The 14,743-nt window shown below is 36.1% G+C and overlaps 1 protein-coding gene across 4 annotated transcripts in view; it reads right to left on the bottom strand.

Annotated features, from left to right (window-relative positions):
* The window catches only part of NCOR1 (nuclear receptor corepressor 1), a 74,558-nt gene that overhangs the window by 32,113 nt on the left and 27,702 nt on the right, over window positions 1-14,743 (bottom strand). For all 4 annotated transcript variants that reach the window (XM_049803912.1, XM_049803911.1, XM_049803914.1 and 1 more), the window contains exons 9-16: window positions 14,590-14,656; window positions 13,403-13,575; window positions 11,283-11,373; window positions 10,560-10,738; window positions 10,036-10,090; window positions 9,146-9,247; window positions 2,316-2,446; window positions 1,577-1,794 (exon numbers count right to left, since the gene is read on the bottom strand). In XM_049803912.1, the coding sequence (XP_049659869.1) occupies window positions 1,577-1,794; window positions 2,316-2,446; window positions 9,146-9,247; window positions 10,036-10,090; window positions 10,560-10,738; window positions 11,283-11,373; window positions 13,403-13,575; window positions 14,590-14,656 (1,016 nt within the window). The remainder of the gene's footprint in view (window positions 1-1,576; window positions 1,795-2,315; window positions 2,447-9,145; window positions 9,248-10,035; window positions 10,091-10,559; window positions 10,739-11,282; window positions 11,374-13,402; window positions 13,576-14,589; window positions 14,657-14,743) is intronic.

Below are 14,743 nucleotides of genomic sequence, written 5' to 3'. Positions count from 1 at the left end.
AGAAGTAGTTAATCTCCATTAAACCAAGTTAGAGATATAGTAGAAACCACCACAATCTCAGCAGAGCAAACTGTTCAAAACTATTCTGCCTATAAAACTGTAATTAATTATCTGTCAAGGAAGACTTGTAAGTAACTTAGATGTATTTATCACTAAAATTCTATTTAAACTGTCAATAATTACCATCAACTACTAAAAGCAGCAATCCAACATGCTATAAACTAGTTCCATCTTATTTCACTGACTGCTGTGGAAAGGACTGAAATGGTTATTTATTGGTTAGTGGGTATCAAGAAATCTACTTTCTTGTATTAACTGAGTCTCCTACCACATAAACAGAGAAAAAAAATAAAAGAAAACAAAAAAAATCAGTAAGTAAAAACAAGCAGAAAACTAAGCATGATTCCACACAAAATAATTTTCATTCACTTCTCTGGATTTGATATCATTCTGTTTGAATTTCTGAATGGCATTAAGCTGCAACAGCCTCCATTTCCTTTTCATAACATCCGCCATTATGCACAGTATGTAGCATAGACCCTTCAACAACTTCTATTAACAAACAATAAAAGTAGGACACTATAAAGTATCTGATTCACTGAAAAGCTATTTTGAATTTTCCAGAAAACCCAGAAAAAATGGTTTAAAAAAAGAAAAAAAACCAAAACAAAACAAAAAACCAAAAGCAAAAACCATTATTGCCTTAGTCTAGCTGCTGACAAACCCATCATATCAACTGAGCAAGAATATCTATCACAGTCTCTGATGTTTACAGTTAAATGAGAACTAATTTGCCCACTTACTCTGTTCTTTAGGATATGTAGAATATCTGAGCAACAAAAGAGTTCTTACAAATTCTAGAATAGCAGCTGCCTGTAACTACCCAGTTGAAAAGCTAGGAGCAACAAACCTTGCCACAGCAGAGCACTGCAAGAAAAAAAACCACAAACAACCAAAAACAACCCTGCCCCACCATCCTGGATAATTATTTACTAGCCACAAGGTATTCTAGTATTTCTGCACCACCACAGCCTTTTCAGAAATGCCATCAGAGATAGCATAGTCTTTTTTAACCACATGCCAAGAAAGTAACATTTTATTTTAAAGAAGTCTCTTGCCATTTAATGCTGGAACAACAACAAAAACAACTTGCTAGGATCTATTTCAGATTATGAAACTCCCTAAAGTACTCAAATATCAGGCCTACTTATTTAACAATATCCTCTATGAGCTACAGCCTGTAAGTCAATCTGTGTCAAAGGCATTTGAATCTCAACAGATCCATCATTAAACCTGCAAAGAAAATGTAGTTACTACAGAAAGGCTGAACTGCCTTTTTTCCCCACAGGGTTCTAACAGAGTCATCTGATTACACATACACTATTCATGAAGTTACACTCATGAAATTTAACAGTACCACACAGTCACAAAGTTATAAGCAGGCCTAAGAATACAGATGTCATAGTAAATAGAAAAAAAATAATACAAAACGCACTGCATGCACAGAAAACAGCCTTATGTCAGTGAAGAGCCTGACGACCAGATGGGTCCTGAGTGTCCTATAAATGCTACTCACAAGGTTCTGGTGGGGGTGGAAGAGGTGGTGGTGGTTCTTCAGTGGCTGCAGCTGCAGCAGCATTTGCTTGTGCAGCTTCATTTGTCATTGATCTGGTGATTCTGCCCTTACGACGACCTTGACTATTGGCAGTTTTTCGGCCCCTAGGAGTAGCCTGCTCCCTTTCCTCTGTTTCCTCTGGTGCAACTTCAGTTTTGTCCTTTTCTTTGGTATTCTCTCTGGAAGTAGTTAAAATACAATTCAGTCACATTCAGATAGCCATTATGGGCAGATACTCCTGAACATCAATGTAAAAAAACCCACCAAACCAAAAAAACACAAACCCCACACCACAAAAACTCCACAAACTCAAAAGATGCCTTTAGTGAAACAGAATTCACTTACTGCCCACAACTTAGAGTTGCTGGAGAATAACATAAATACGCAATATTATCAACTTCAAAAGAAAATACAAACACTGCGATAGAACATATGAAAAAAAACCCAAGCCAACAAGATATGAAAATTATTACATGTGCAAAAAGAAATAATCCCATGGCTTTTTCCACCAATCTGATTAGTTCAGCAAGACAGAGTAATTCATATGTCCAAAAAAATTGTTTAATGCACAAAACCTAACCGAAATAGGAACAGTGTTCAGTCCAGATTTCACTGTCAGGCTAGCGTGAATCCTGTTCTGATCTTTGCAAAAAAGCTGCAATCTAGGGTGAATTAATGCATTTTCAGTAGATATACTTACTTAGATTCCTCCTTCTCATCCTTTTCCTCCTCATCTTTCTTTTCCTCCTCTTTTTTCTCTGCTTTTTCTGCTTTTTCTTCTTCTACCTTTTCTTCTACCTTTTCTTCTTGAGAAGGACGGGCAATTTGTTGCTGAAATGAAATGGGATTTACATATTATAACAACTTGATCACACAAAGGTGCAGGAACTTGTACTCAGAGCAGCACAAACACTGATGCTGCCTTACCTTCCACTTGATGATAATATATTGTTACAGTCACTACATGCTGATCAACATAACAGTAAAATGCTTCTGCCAAAAACTGTTACACCTATCTGCACGCTGAAATCGTAATGAACATGATGTTCCAGGCATTATCTCCCAGACTTCAGAAGCCCCCTTTCCCACAGAACGTGCAATTTCTATATACTGGCTGTAGAACCTCAGTACCTCTCAATTTATTTTCTCTTACGTTTCTTCTGGTCAGCTGCCCTGTTCAGATGTGGTATTTTGTCTTACAAATTCCACTGAAGTACAGGCTTCTTTTGCAGCATGAGCACAGTGGTGATAACGCCCACGTACACATGTTAACAAATACATGTGCTGTTGTATGCCACACTAAACATGAACAACTATGTTTTTAAAGTTCTTAGAGAGATTCTGACCAACATCTTGTGTAGTAATGGTGTTGCGCCTCTCAAATTTTATTTTTAACGTTGTCCATTTTAAAATAGTGAAACATGATAGCTTACAACTTGGAAGCAGAAGATCTTGTAGCAAGAAAATTATGACCAACTCTAAGCCACCTTCTCAAAACTGCCATTTAATTAAGAAATATAATTGTTCAAAAAATTGGGTGAGGAATTTTAGACTTACATTTCCGATAAATTTACAGAAGGAAAAGTATAGCCTAGACTTTTTTTTTTTTTTAACTATAGTCTTTATCGAGATGATGGTTTTACAAGCACTTTAAGCACTGACTAACGACAAAGTAATTACCATTATCCACTATTATCCTAAGGAAAACAGCACAAAATACTATTTACACATTCGCTGTTAAGGGACCCTTGCTCCTTATCTTTCAAAGCAATCCAGATGACTACCATGCGCAAGGGTATGTCATTTTAGAAAGCACATAAATTTGATTTAAACTTTCCAGAACATACGATCTGCTTCAAACGGGAATTAATGGAAGAAATTTCTGTTACTTAATGTGATCACATAGAATTACCAGCATGGTCCCTTAGAGCTGCTTCCTCCCTCCCCCCACCCCTGCAAAAAAAAGAAACTTAAAAAAAAAAATAAATTCTAAAAGATGTAAGAAAAATTTGTGGCATTGTTTTTGCTATTCCTTATCACACACACACACACAAAAGGTAGCCTTGGCATTCCCTGTCTGACTTTGCTGTTAGAGGTGGCCTAACATTACACAAGCCAAATATCCTGTGACATTTTAAGAAAGCATTAGAAAAATAACACTGCTCATACAGGAGAAAAAAGAATATTAGGAAAGATCTATCAAATGTGGCTACAGAAAAGACTTCCCTAAGTTTTAGTGTTGTTAACCTCCCTAAATATATTTAGGAGCCTAAATACTGCATTTTGCTATCCACAATCATGTATCTGGACACATGGACACAACATCTCGCTTTCCAACACTGCTGCATTTCTATGTCCGTAGCCCACCTGAAAATTCCTTTCTCTCCAGGCTAAAATACCAAGCGGTAGCTGGCTATCACTAAATAAACCATGTAACCCACTCCCCAAATTCCCAGAACCCTCACATGAAGCAAACAGCAAATGAATGAATTCTCCTGATGGACCTCAAAAGTCAGTAGTAACCCACATCAAGCATCTAGAGCTTAATCCATATTGCCCATTCACACTGAACAGTATCTGTAACAAGGTGATACTTTGAGTGCCACAGAAAAATCCAAGCTTTCTGTACCAGACACCATACAACAAGAATGAGAAAAGAAAGCCTGAGGCTGCTGTCGAGGTTATGGTAAGCAGCATTCCAGTTAAAGGCAAGGCGAGAAGGAGGAAGAGGAGGAAAGAGCTCTTCCTCCTCTCAGACAATACATAAATTCATTTAAAATGCATGATTACAGTTTAAATTACGCCTTAAATAGGTTTTCATAAGAAACTACAGAATGTAAGAGAGGGTAGGGAGTCAGATATGGCCACAGAGAGGGAACCATTCACAGGAGTTTACACTGAGGGGGCTTGAATGGGTTAAACAAACCACCTCCATTAATCGTCAATTGAGTCACCCCTTCAGAAGAACTGCAACACCCAGATGCTCTCCTCTCAAATTTTCTGTGTGCAGAACTGACTTGTCCCTTACTGGGCATTAGACTCTGCAAGTCAACTTCAAAGAGCAAAATAAATGTAATACTTACATAAAGCTACATTTCAAACAAATACCCAAAGTACACTTGGCAATTCAGGGAAAGACAAGGGCAGAGAACTACAAGGTTGCTGTTCTAGGATTTCATTATCTCAGATTTTACAGTCCACCAAAAAATTCCTCAAAATAGGCTTTTCTTTTTCACAGAGGAACCAACCTTCCTGTAAGTGTAGCAGCAGGTGTCACTGTTTGACTAACAAAACTGAGGCTGGAAATAGTCACAAAAAGGACTTGTTTTTGACATGTTAATAAAGTGAACTGGAGCAGAAAACCCAAACACTAACCCCTATCATCTTGCTGCAAAGTATTAGCATTTAAGATGCTGGCATTACTTGGTTACGCAAATATTTCCTTCAACCAAGATGTCAAGAGACATACTAAGATAAATTACTTCCATTGTGCTAGATAGATTGGCCTCAAAAGCAAGGAGTTAAAAACTGCATCTTCAGAAGAAAAGAAAAATAAATAAATAAATAAATAAATCTGCATTTTACATATAATCTATTTACAAAACAGTTGCTGAAAATCCTCTGTTCTTTTTGCCTGGCTAACTTAACGTAACACTTTGTAAATAACAGGGTTCTCTATTTCACAGTGAATTTATTTAACATGCATAACCAATAGGTCAAGTGCAGGTTAAACACAAACCTTAAAACAGTTGAAGCCTCGGTCAGCGACGTACCTGCACATTCATCTGTTGATTAAAACTTTTACTATCCAGGCAAGGGGACGGGCTTTAACTCAGGGTACGATTCAAAAGGACAAAACCCACACCAGCACCGACATCACATAGCTCTTCAGCAGAGGCTGCCTGACCCAGCAACGTGTTTATTCCAGGAAATTGTGTCATTCTGCCACTTAAGCTGCCTACAGCAGAGTTGCCCATCTCACATACAACCTTCTAATCTCACCGGAGTCACCAGAGGTAATCCCCACCGAGCTCGGCTTGATTGGCCGTCACAGACATACAGCAAATTTCTGTCTAGTCAGATCACTGGACTGTACCACCTGCTGCAAAGGCACACGGCTTGATCCACAGACATGCGTTTGTGCTGACCGGGCAGCTAGACCACAGAAACGCACCCCTTACCGACTGCCGCTTTGCTACCAGATTTCAGTGAAAAACTGTACCCAGAGAGAACCTCGTTTCAGTGAGTTATTTAAGGGATTCTCTATAATCTATGCAAAAGCATCGTATAGCCATGCTTTCTTCCGATATTATGTTTAAAACTTGCTCTTCGTTTGAAAAAAATCACATTTGGTTTAAGATGCACTCGTTTAGTTGCCTCTGTGAGCATTCTGGAATGGTTTAGGCAGCATTTATAAGAAGTCCTTTCTAGACCTATCTGCAGACAAAAAAGTATCGGAATTTAATAAGACTTACATCTCTTAACTTGACACGCCTTAATCTAGCATGCAGCTTCTCTAAAGTAAGAGTCCCCACACTGAAACTTGAGTCAAGTTGTACTCACTACATTCTCCGAAGGATTTCAACATCATTACCATGATTAATATCTTCTCCACTGCAATATTCCACTTGCTTGCCTTCTAATTTACAAAACTGTATGAACTATTAAGAGTTTAAGCTGAAGCACCTGTTATTGGCATGAGCACATTTTGGAGCACATCATAAATCTTACACGACTTGTGTTTGCCAGTCAGCAAGGAAGTTTCAGGTTGCTACTCAGTGATATGAAAAATATCAGCTTCAAACAAAGCCGGGACGCAGGAGGGAGAAGGGGGACGAACTGCATTCTGCAACCGTAAGATAAAAGTTCTGGCAAGCAAGGCAGTTCAACACTCTCAAGTTCTTTTTTACTAGCTGTTACAAATGTTGCTGATTAATCATTAATAAAATTAAGATACACAAATATGGGTTTTGGTACCATGTAATTCCTTCCTACAGCATTACTAAACACGGTAACTACAATACTTTTGAATTTTAACTTCCAGAAATGGTAAAATTTCCCATTTAGGATGTTTGGAGTATTTCCCTGAGTTTGCAAGTATACCTCAACATTCTTCAGATCTGTAAAGTCTGACACTTATCTGCGTCCTTACAGAGCACACATTAAGCCTGTCTAGCAGTTGCCCAAAGTTTAGTGATCTGCTGTAGTACTTAATGCAGATCAACTACTACCACTTAAGACCTACATCTCTGCTAAAATTTAAACAGCAAATAATTCGAGTTGAACGAACAATGACAGCAGCTTCAGTGTTCCAACTCAGCTATTTAGTTATTCACACATAAATCAGCATTCACAGGAGCAGTTATAAAGTCAGGCAGAGCACCTTGGGTTTCCTTTTATAGTGAGCCAAGTTCACAAATCTATGCCCTTGGGTACAGGATTGTAATTAAAATCTTTCTGGTTTATATGCATTATCCAAGGAAAGCAAACAATTTATGGATTGAGAAATCCATCCAAATTTTGAATTCTACCAGTTCCAATACTCTAAAGTTTAACAACGTTGACAGACATTTAAATATACAGTTATGATCTTCTGAATACCTCAAAACTTACAGTTACATTGCATTACAGCTTGAGCCAGTTCTGTCTCCTCACCTCTTAGAACAGCTGCAGAAGAACAGCATACAGCAAAGATATTGCTCAACACCTGTACATTTACTATGATCACACCAATCTCGTTTTATAATGGAATATGAAACTGAGCCACTTGAAACAGCAGCATTATCTGTGTTTAGTGTCCACAGCAATTGTCTACATTTTGAACAATCTTGTTTATTTCCATCTTCTTTGCATTTGCCATACGTCCATACTCTAATCAGAATCTTTCACCATCACTACTCACACAACAATACACTTTCCCTATTAAAAAGCATTATTAGGCTTAGAAAGTCTAACAGAAGTTCTGGCAAAATACAGCTAATTCCAGTATTTTCTCCCATCACAGCAGTTCACAATTAGTCAGAGTAGACACTCTAAGTAAATCCTGTGCATAATGAAAATGACGTTATCCCAAGCAATGCATAATTTGCGGGGTATAGACAAATAAGTCTTCTGTGATATGATCTCTTCTCTTAGAACACCAGACCATAATTTAAAAGGTTTAAAGTACAACAGCACCATAGAAGCACAACGTGATGACTGTTTCTAGTGAACAGGATCAACTAATCACCTGAAGCTGTTCGCAGCAATTTTCTTTTATTAAAATAAAATAAAATAAAAATTTACTTTTACTGGGACTCTCAGAAAACTTACATTATTTGAAAGGAAGATTCACGTACCCTGAAGTGTAATATTTACTTAATTCGCTGTTTTGCAGTTCAGTACAGATTTGTGCAGTCACAATACCTCAAAGTCTCAACAATTTTCTCTTTAGTATTGCTGCTGAGATATGACTAAATCCAATAACCCATAACTCTTCAGATTTTAAGGTCTGTGGATTTCTAAAAACCTGAATTTGAGAGGACCCTCCCCTCCTGCCCCCACCAAGCTTCAGTTCTAACAAAGCACTAGGTATTTCTTCAGCACATCACATCTATATCAGTTTCCAGCTGTTAAATTCATTTTAAGGATAAAAACTCAAAATACCTGCAGGCTTTGTTGTTACATCTAGTACTCTGTTCATGTACTTTATTTCATATATGACCTTCTTCCCTAACCTTGTCACTGACATAGCTTTCATTCTATTTTCAGTACTTCCTAAATACCTGATAAATGCAAGGGGAAATCAGAATGGGAAGAACAGGGAACATGTTCAGTGAATACACAGCACTCTTCCTGCTTTCGTTAAGGAAAAAATAAAATTCAAAGTTTCTTTTTTTTTTTTTATTTTTTTTATTTTCTAATATTCACATTAAACCTAGTAGCCTAGCAAATGTATTTATATGGTTTTTGTACATAATATACTGCTCTTTTCCCCTCCAAAGACTTCCAAAACTTCCAAAAGAATACTTCCTGAATCAGCAGAATTTTTTATTTGCACACATTAATCTCTTTCCTCTTGCTATGAAGTTCCAGTTTGACTTTGAGCCTGACCACTAAATAAAGATCATTATTAATTTCTGCTTTTTGACAAACATTGACATTATGAAGTGATTATATAATTTCCACTGCAAGTCACATGGTAAACCTAATTTCTGTTGGCTCCAACAGAGGATTTAATAATGGATTCAACTTCAATGTCTATGGCAGGGTACTAAAATAAAATGAATTGTCCATATTACAAAAAAACAGTCACAAATGTGCAAAGGAAGATGATCTTCCACAGAATTAAACACAAACTAACCAAGAACACCCTTGAGGTCAGGATTACTTAAATTTAAAAAGGACAAAAAAGCAGTAAAGGAAAAATAATTATTTTTTCTCCCCCCCTCCCCCATCCATATAATATACTTGCTATAACGGATAGTAAGAGAGTTGTAAACGTGAACCAATAAAATAACAATATCCAAGTGATGAATAAATTTAAGATACCTGGTTTCTTCCTCTGCGTTTACCATAATTCCTTCGCACAAGGGCTTTATAATTTTCATTTTTCTTGGTCAAATAATAATATAATACACAGTCAGGAACATTCTAAAGTAAAAAAGCAAAAAAAAAAATTAGGTTTTACTCCTATAAAAAATACAGGTTTAGTACTTAATTTCTCTCAACGCTTAAAACTATTCAGCCTCTAGACTAAAATAAAAATCTATTAGAATTGTTTGCTCAGCAGGGAAATGAATTCACACACAAATATAACAATATAACTATGCATAAAATTATAGAGTTAAACACAAGTCTCATGTATTTATAGTGTCCCTCAGCTACTTCAGTCTGCATGATTTAATCTATACGAGACAATTTGCAAGTCTGAAAGCTTCTATTTATCATAATAGTCATATGTATTGCAGATTCTGTTTTAAGTCCTAACAAATCCTAAGTCTCCATTACTTCTTACATCAGTTCTGCAAAATCAGTTCTAAGGACTAATTCAGCCAGCAATAGGATCCCACTGACTTGAAAGATGGTGGCAAGATTTCTTACAGTTAGCATGGCGGCTCAGCAGAGCCAATTCTGTCCTTATCTAAGCAGTGAGATAGTTAAAGAAGCTTACCTGCTTCAAAAAGAAAATAAGATCAAAACTAAATGAAGTGCCATTTTCTTTTATTGTTGTCAATAGTATCATTTCACTAACTTCTGTTAGATGTTTGCATGCACTGATTGTGTTACTGGTCAAGAATTATAAAATCCTGTCAAAGCAGTAACTTGTTTTGGACTTAAAATTTTTTCCAGGAAGAGAAAATTATGCTGGGATAAATGACTTACATTTGGAAAGTTAGGGATCCCACCCTAGGCTCTACTTATATTAAAAAAGGTCTTACCTTTCGTTCCAGGTAGGAAGCAATTAGACCAAAGTTCTTGGGATGTTGGACAAACCTTTTGTAAATCAGAAATTATTTAAGTTTAACAACATAATTCATGATCAAATAAGAAAAGCAGTCTTCCAAACAATCTGTTCCATCAAGCCTTTGATTTACACAACTGAAATTAGTCTAAAAAGCCCAGTTTTCATATTGTGCAAGTTTAGAACTAAGCACTTGAAATTAGCTATTAGCTAATATAATGAGATCATATACCTACCCTTCTCATTTTAATCTTATCACAGAACTAAAGTACTTTCAAGAGAATTTCTTAACTAAGGACTAAATGCACGTGAGCCTACTCAGTTGAAAAATAACTGGAGAAGTCTAAAATTTTTGCAATGTTTCATTCATACAACTAAGAACATTATCAAATATTATTGAACAAAAGCTTCAGCATTCCCGAATTAACTGATGTTTACTGTGGGGTTAGGTATTTAACTGTCATTTGCAACGTAAAAATAAAAGATAAGAAAGGCCATTACTTTTCCTTAAAAATCTCTTTCTCATGGTCGGTCCAGACATTCATGAACTGTCTGTCTTTATAAACTTTCATGGGATCCTCCATCAGACCATTCATATTAATAAACTTCACTCGTCTTTGTTCTGCATCAAACATCATGGGAGGAATGACAGAGAGCTGACGCATTTGTTTTTCATTATTCTACAGGCAAAGAATAAAAGAAAAAGTAAAGAATACAAAAAGTTGCTACTAATATTTACAGTTCTTGAATTACACAACTCTTTAAAGCTCCACCACTGTATACATTCACAATTAGCTTGAAACTTCTTTTTGTCCACTTCTTAACTCTTCTAGAAGTTGTCACTATCCCAATGAACATTTACACAGTCAGCTAAAGAAAGTAGCGTTGCAAACGATGAAAAACTAAAATGGTGCACGGTTTTAGAAAGGAAAAGTTTTCACATGTTTGTTAAAGCTGTATAAAAACTAGGTTGTAGCAAGCCTGCAATGAACAGACACAGGAGAAAAATCTAGGACAGATACAGTTAAGAAGCATAACCCTTAAAAAGAAAACTATTTGTAAGACCTGTTTCAAGCCAACCTTCACACAGATTCTCTCAAACCAGCCCCCAAAGATTTCTCTTATCAAAAAAACAAACCCTCTAAAAGAGACCTTTCACTGCCAATAAAGGGATATTGAGTCATTTGCTGTGCTTCTATAGCAAAGTACAGACAATAGCCTCACCTCCTGCTCGGAAAGTCCATCAATGATTTCAGAAATCTCATGTTCACTTCTAGCAATAGTTGCTGAAAGCCCAGCCCCTCTTTGACCAACTCTAGAATTAGGGCAAAAAAGAATTAGTAAGGATAAAGTGGAAAATAGCTATATTTTCAGATTTTGCACACAACAATGACAACCCTCAAAATTCCTTAAAATACTGTTAGCAGTCTCCCAAATCAGTTACGGCTGTTCTTTCTTAAGTAGTCTCAGAGTACAGACTCTGTTCATGTTCTGCAATTTCAAGCAACTACTCAGTTTTACAGGTGAACTTGCAAAGCTCAGCAAGAAGGGCATGCTAGAGTCAACATCAGAAAAGGAGTGTTACCACCGATTCCATTGCAAGTAGGTGTTTTAGATACATTAATATGCTTCTGCTGAGTATGAGAAATGTTCATCAGTGGCACAGAAATCATCACCTTAATTAGTACAACTGATAGACTGTGAAAGACAGCTTTTTTAAAAAAAAAAAAAGAAAAAAAGCACATTACATTTGCCTTTCATCAATTTGGCCAAGTTACTAATACAGCACTGCAATTCATTACAACAAAGGAAAATTTTCAACTTTTGGAGAGCTGTAATTTGCAAGAATTTTTCCAGCTAGCGATCTTTACACTTAAGAACACCATAATAATATATTACAGGATGTGGGTCAAAAAGCATTTCAGAGATAAAAGTCACTGATAGAGAGACAAAACATCTTCATTTGCTTGAAGATTTCACTGAACTAATAAATTTGCACAAAATCTGACAAAAAGCCCCTTAGTATTTACACAACAATAGTATTACAAAAACAGCTATAGACCATTAGCCATTACATTAGAGAACATAAATCAAATGTAGACATGGCGCCTTCCCAAGTAGTTTGCAATTAAAGATGTGATATATTCTTAAAGTAAAAGCTTCTTATCAATAGGAGTTCTGTTTCCATTCTAACAGTTTACTTCCTTTTCCTCTCTTCTCGATTCCACAAAGCTAAATCTTGCAGCCTTCATGATATATCACAAACTATCTGCTTTTCCTATGTTTTATGACATAAGGTGATTTACACAGACTGTTAGAAGAGATAATGAGATGACATCTTTATTGGGCTTGAGCTCTCAAAGGTGTATTAAAATGATTTCAAACATTAGATAAACAGACTTCAACACAACTGAATCAAACTTGACCTAATTCTAATTTAAAGCACTACCTACAGAACCATAGATAAAGCGAACTCTCAAATGAATTGCACTTCATTCCTTTTAAGACTCTTTGTACAGTTTCCATTTAACGAATGTCTGATAGATTAAAGTTAAATAATAGGGACTTAATTGTCGTAGCTTGCATACTTCAAAAAGCAAAAATGTCTGGAATAAAATTACATGGCAAGTATAACAAAAGATCACTCAAATTGTTAATTAAAGAAGCCAAACTATTTTTGAGTGTGTAGGCTAATGAATAGAGGGATCATGAAACATAGGAGTAACACAGCCACCCAGTGACAGAAAAATACTAAGTATAAATTGGGGTGTAGGCTCAAAACGAACAGGCTCACGTGAAGCTGATGCTCCAATTATCTTAAGACCAACTCCACAAACCTCTTTGTGCATTTGAGCAGCTTAACTCCAATAGTCCCACTGAGCACCACAACCTAACTAGCCTTTGCTAATTAGCCCTTTTTCTGTATTTCTTTTGGAAAACATGGGTTTTGATGGCAGATCTAAAAAGGATGATAGGAAAGGAACAATTTGCACATCACTACAGCAGCCCAAGAGGCCACCAAACTGATGAGGCTAGCACTGCTCACAAAGCTGATAGGGAGAGACAGGAAAGGGCCAGACATAAGACAGTGGATATACAAGAAGGACAGTCATAAAGAGCCTTAGGATGCAAAGTGAAACTTGAGCTCAATGCAACGAAACACAGTGAACAAAGGAAAAGACATTTTACTTAATACTGTATGATACACTAATACTCTTTTTTTAAGGAATGAAGTGATGAACGTAAAACTTAACCATCAAGCTGAACTAATTTTATTATAAATAACTTTAAAACTTAAGACCTAAGAGATATTTTGTAGGAATATTTCAAAACCATGGTAATACCTTTGGAATCGTTCTTGCTGTTCTCTTTGCTTCCGGATTTCTGGAAATTGTTTTTCATAGTACTCTCTTGTTTTACTCTCCTTAGCTTTCCTGCGTGGATTATTTTCTATCCTGTCAACTTTTTTCTCCCATGCCTCCATCAGCTGATCATAACGTTGACAGATTTTCTGTTCCTGTTAAATTCCAAAAGTAAACCTTGAACTAACCAAAAATACACTAAGTGATTGGTACACATAACATGGGTGAGGTCCTGGAACGAACAGACATATCTTCCCTGCTCCAGTGGCTTCCATTTTATATATATGACATATACCCAATTTTCAGTGGAGAGAAGGTGAGGAAATGGATATAAAAATGTAGATTTTGAACATTACACTCTATTTCTTTGCTTTACACATCACAATGGTATTTGGTAACTGTTATTACTGCCTTCCAGAAATCTCACATCTTCTGGTACCAGGCTTTTAATTAGTGCAGTTGGTTTAATTTTTTTTACTTTTTTTTATTTTATTTTAAATTTTTAATTCACAGAATGAGGGGAACAATTGCAATGTCCTTAGTCTCAGCAATATGTAGGGAGCTGCTCCTACATAAAAAACAACTAGGATGGCAAGAAGAAAAACACTTTATTACATTTTCGTGGTGGAATCTTCCCATTTGATGCACAACCTTCTGCTGTTCTTAATAATAAAAATGATCTTTCAGACACTGCCAAAAAGAGCCTTTTGACTTTGTATGCCACTTGCTACAACAGCATGCAAGAGAAAGCATTAAGTCAATTAATACTGGTATTCAACATACACAATTTTGATTAAAAATTATGTCAGACTTCAAAAATTGGAGATCTGCCCCATTTTCTTTCAGACACTACAGCTACTATTCAAGAAAAGAAGTTCAGAGAGAGGCCAGGCATGACATTTAGAGAGTTTTCTCTTCCATTCATACACTTTAAAAAAAGGAAAGAAAAAAAGGCTCTTTCCTTATTGTACTTTAAATGGTTTTCAGCCAAATAATCAACAAGCCACAGTTATAAACCTGCATTTTAATTTCCAATAAATGAACTGAATTTTAGCTTAAGATCTTATTTTTATGATCAGTAGGATTTACATGACAGTTGGGAATGCAAGTTAAGGATCCAGACAGAAAACCAACCATGTGCTCTTTTTACAAAAACATGGTCATATTACCCGTTGTTTTCTTGCGTGATTTCTTCTTTTAAAGAATAGTATTAGCTTTTTCCTCATCACCTGGTTTCTGGAAAACAAAATTAGAAAAAAGCGAACTACATAAGAATCAAGCACTTCAAAACTACCCAACAAAGCCCATATGGATTCTAGATGC

This window comes from Accipiter gentilis, chromosome 6, assembly GCF_929443795.1.
Source record: "Accipiter gentilis chromosome 6, bAccGen1.1, whole genome shotgun sequence".
Classification (NCBI taxonomy): domain Eukaryota; kingdom Metazoa; phylum Chordata; class Aves; order Accipitriformes; family Accipitridae; genus Astur; species Astur gentilis.
This window is presented reverse-complemented; position numbering and strand designations above follow the sequence as displayed.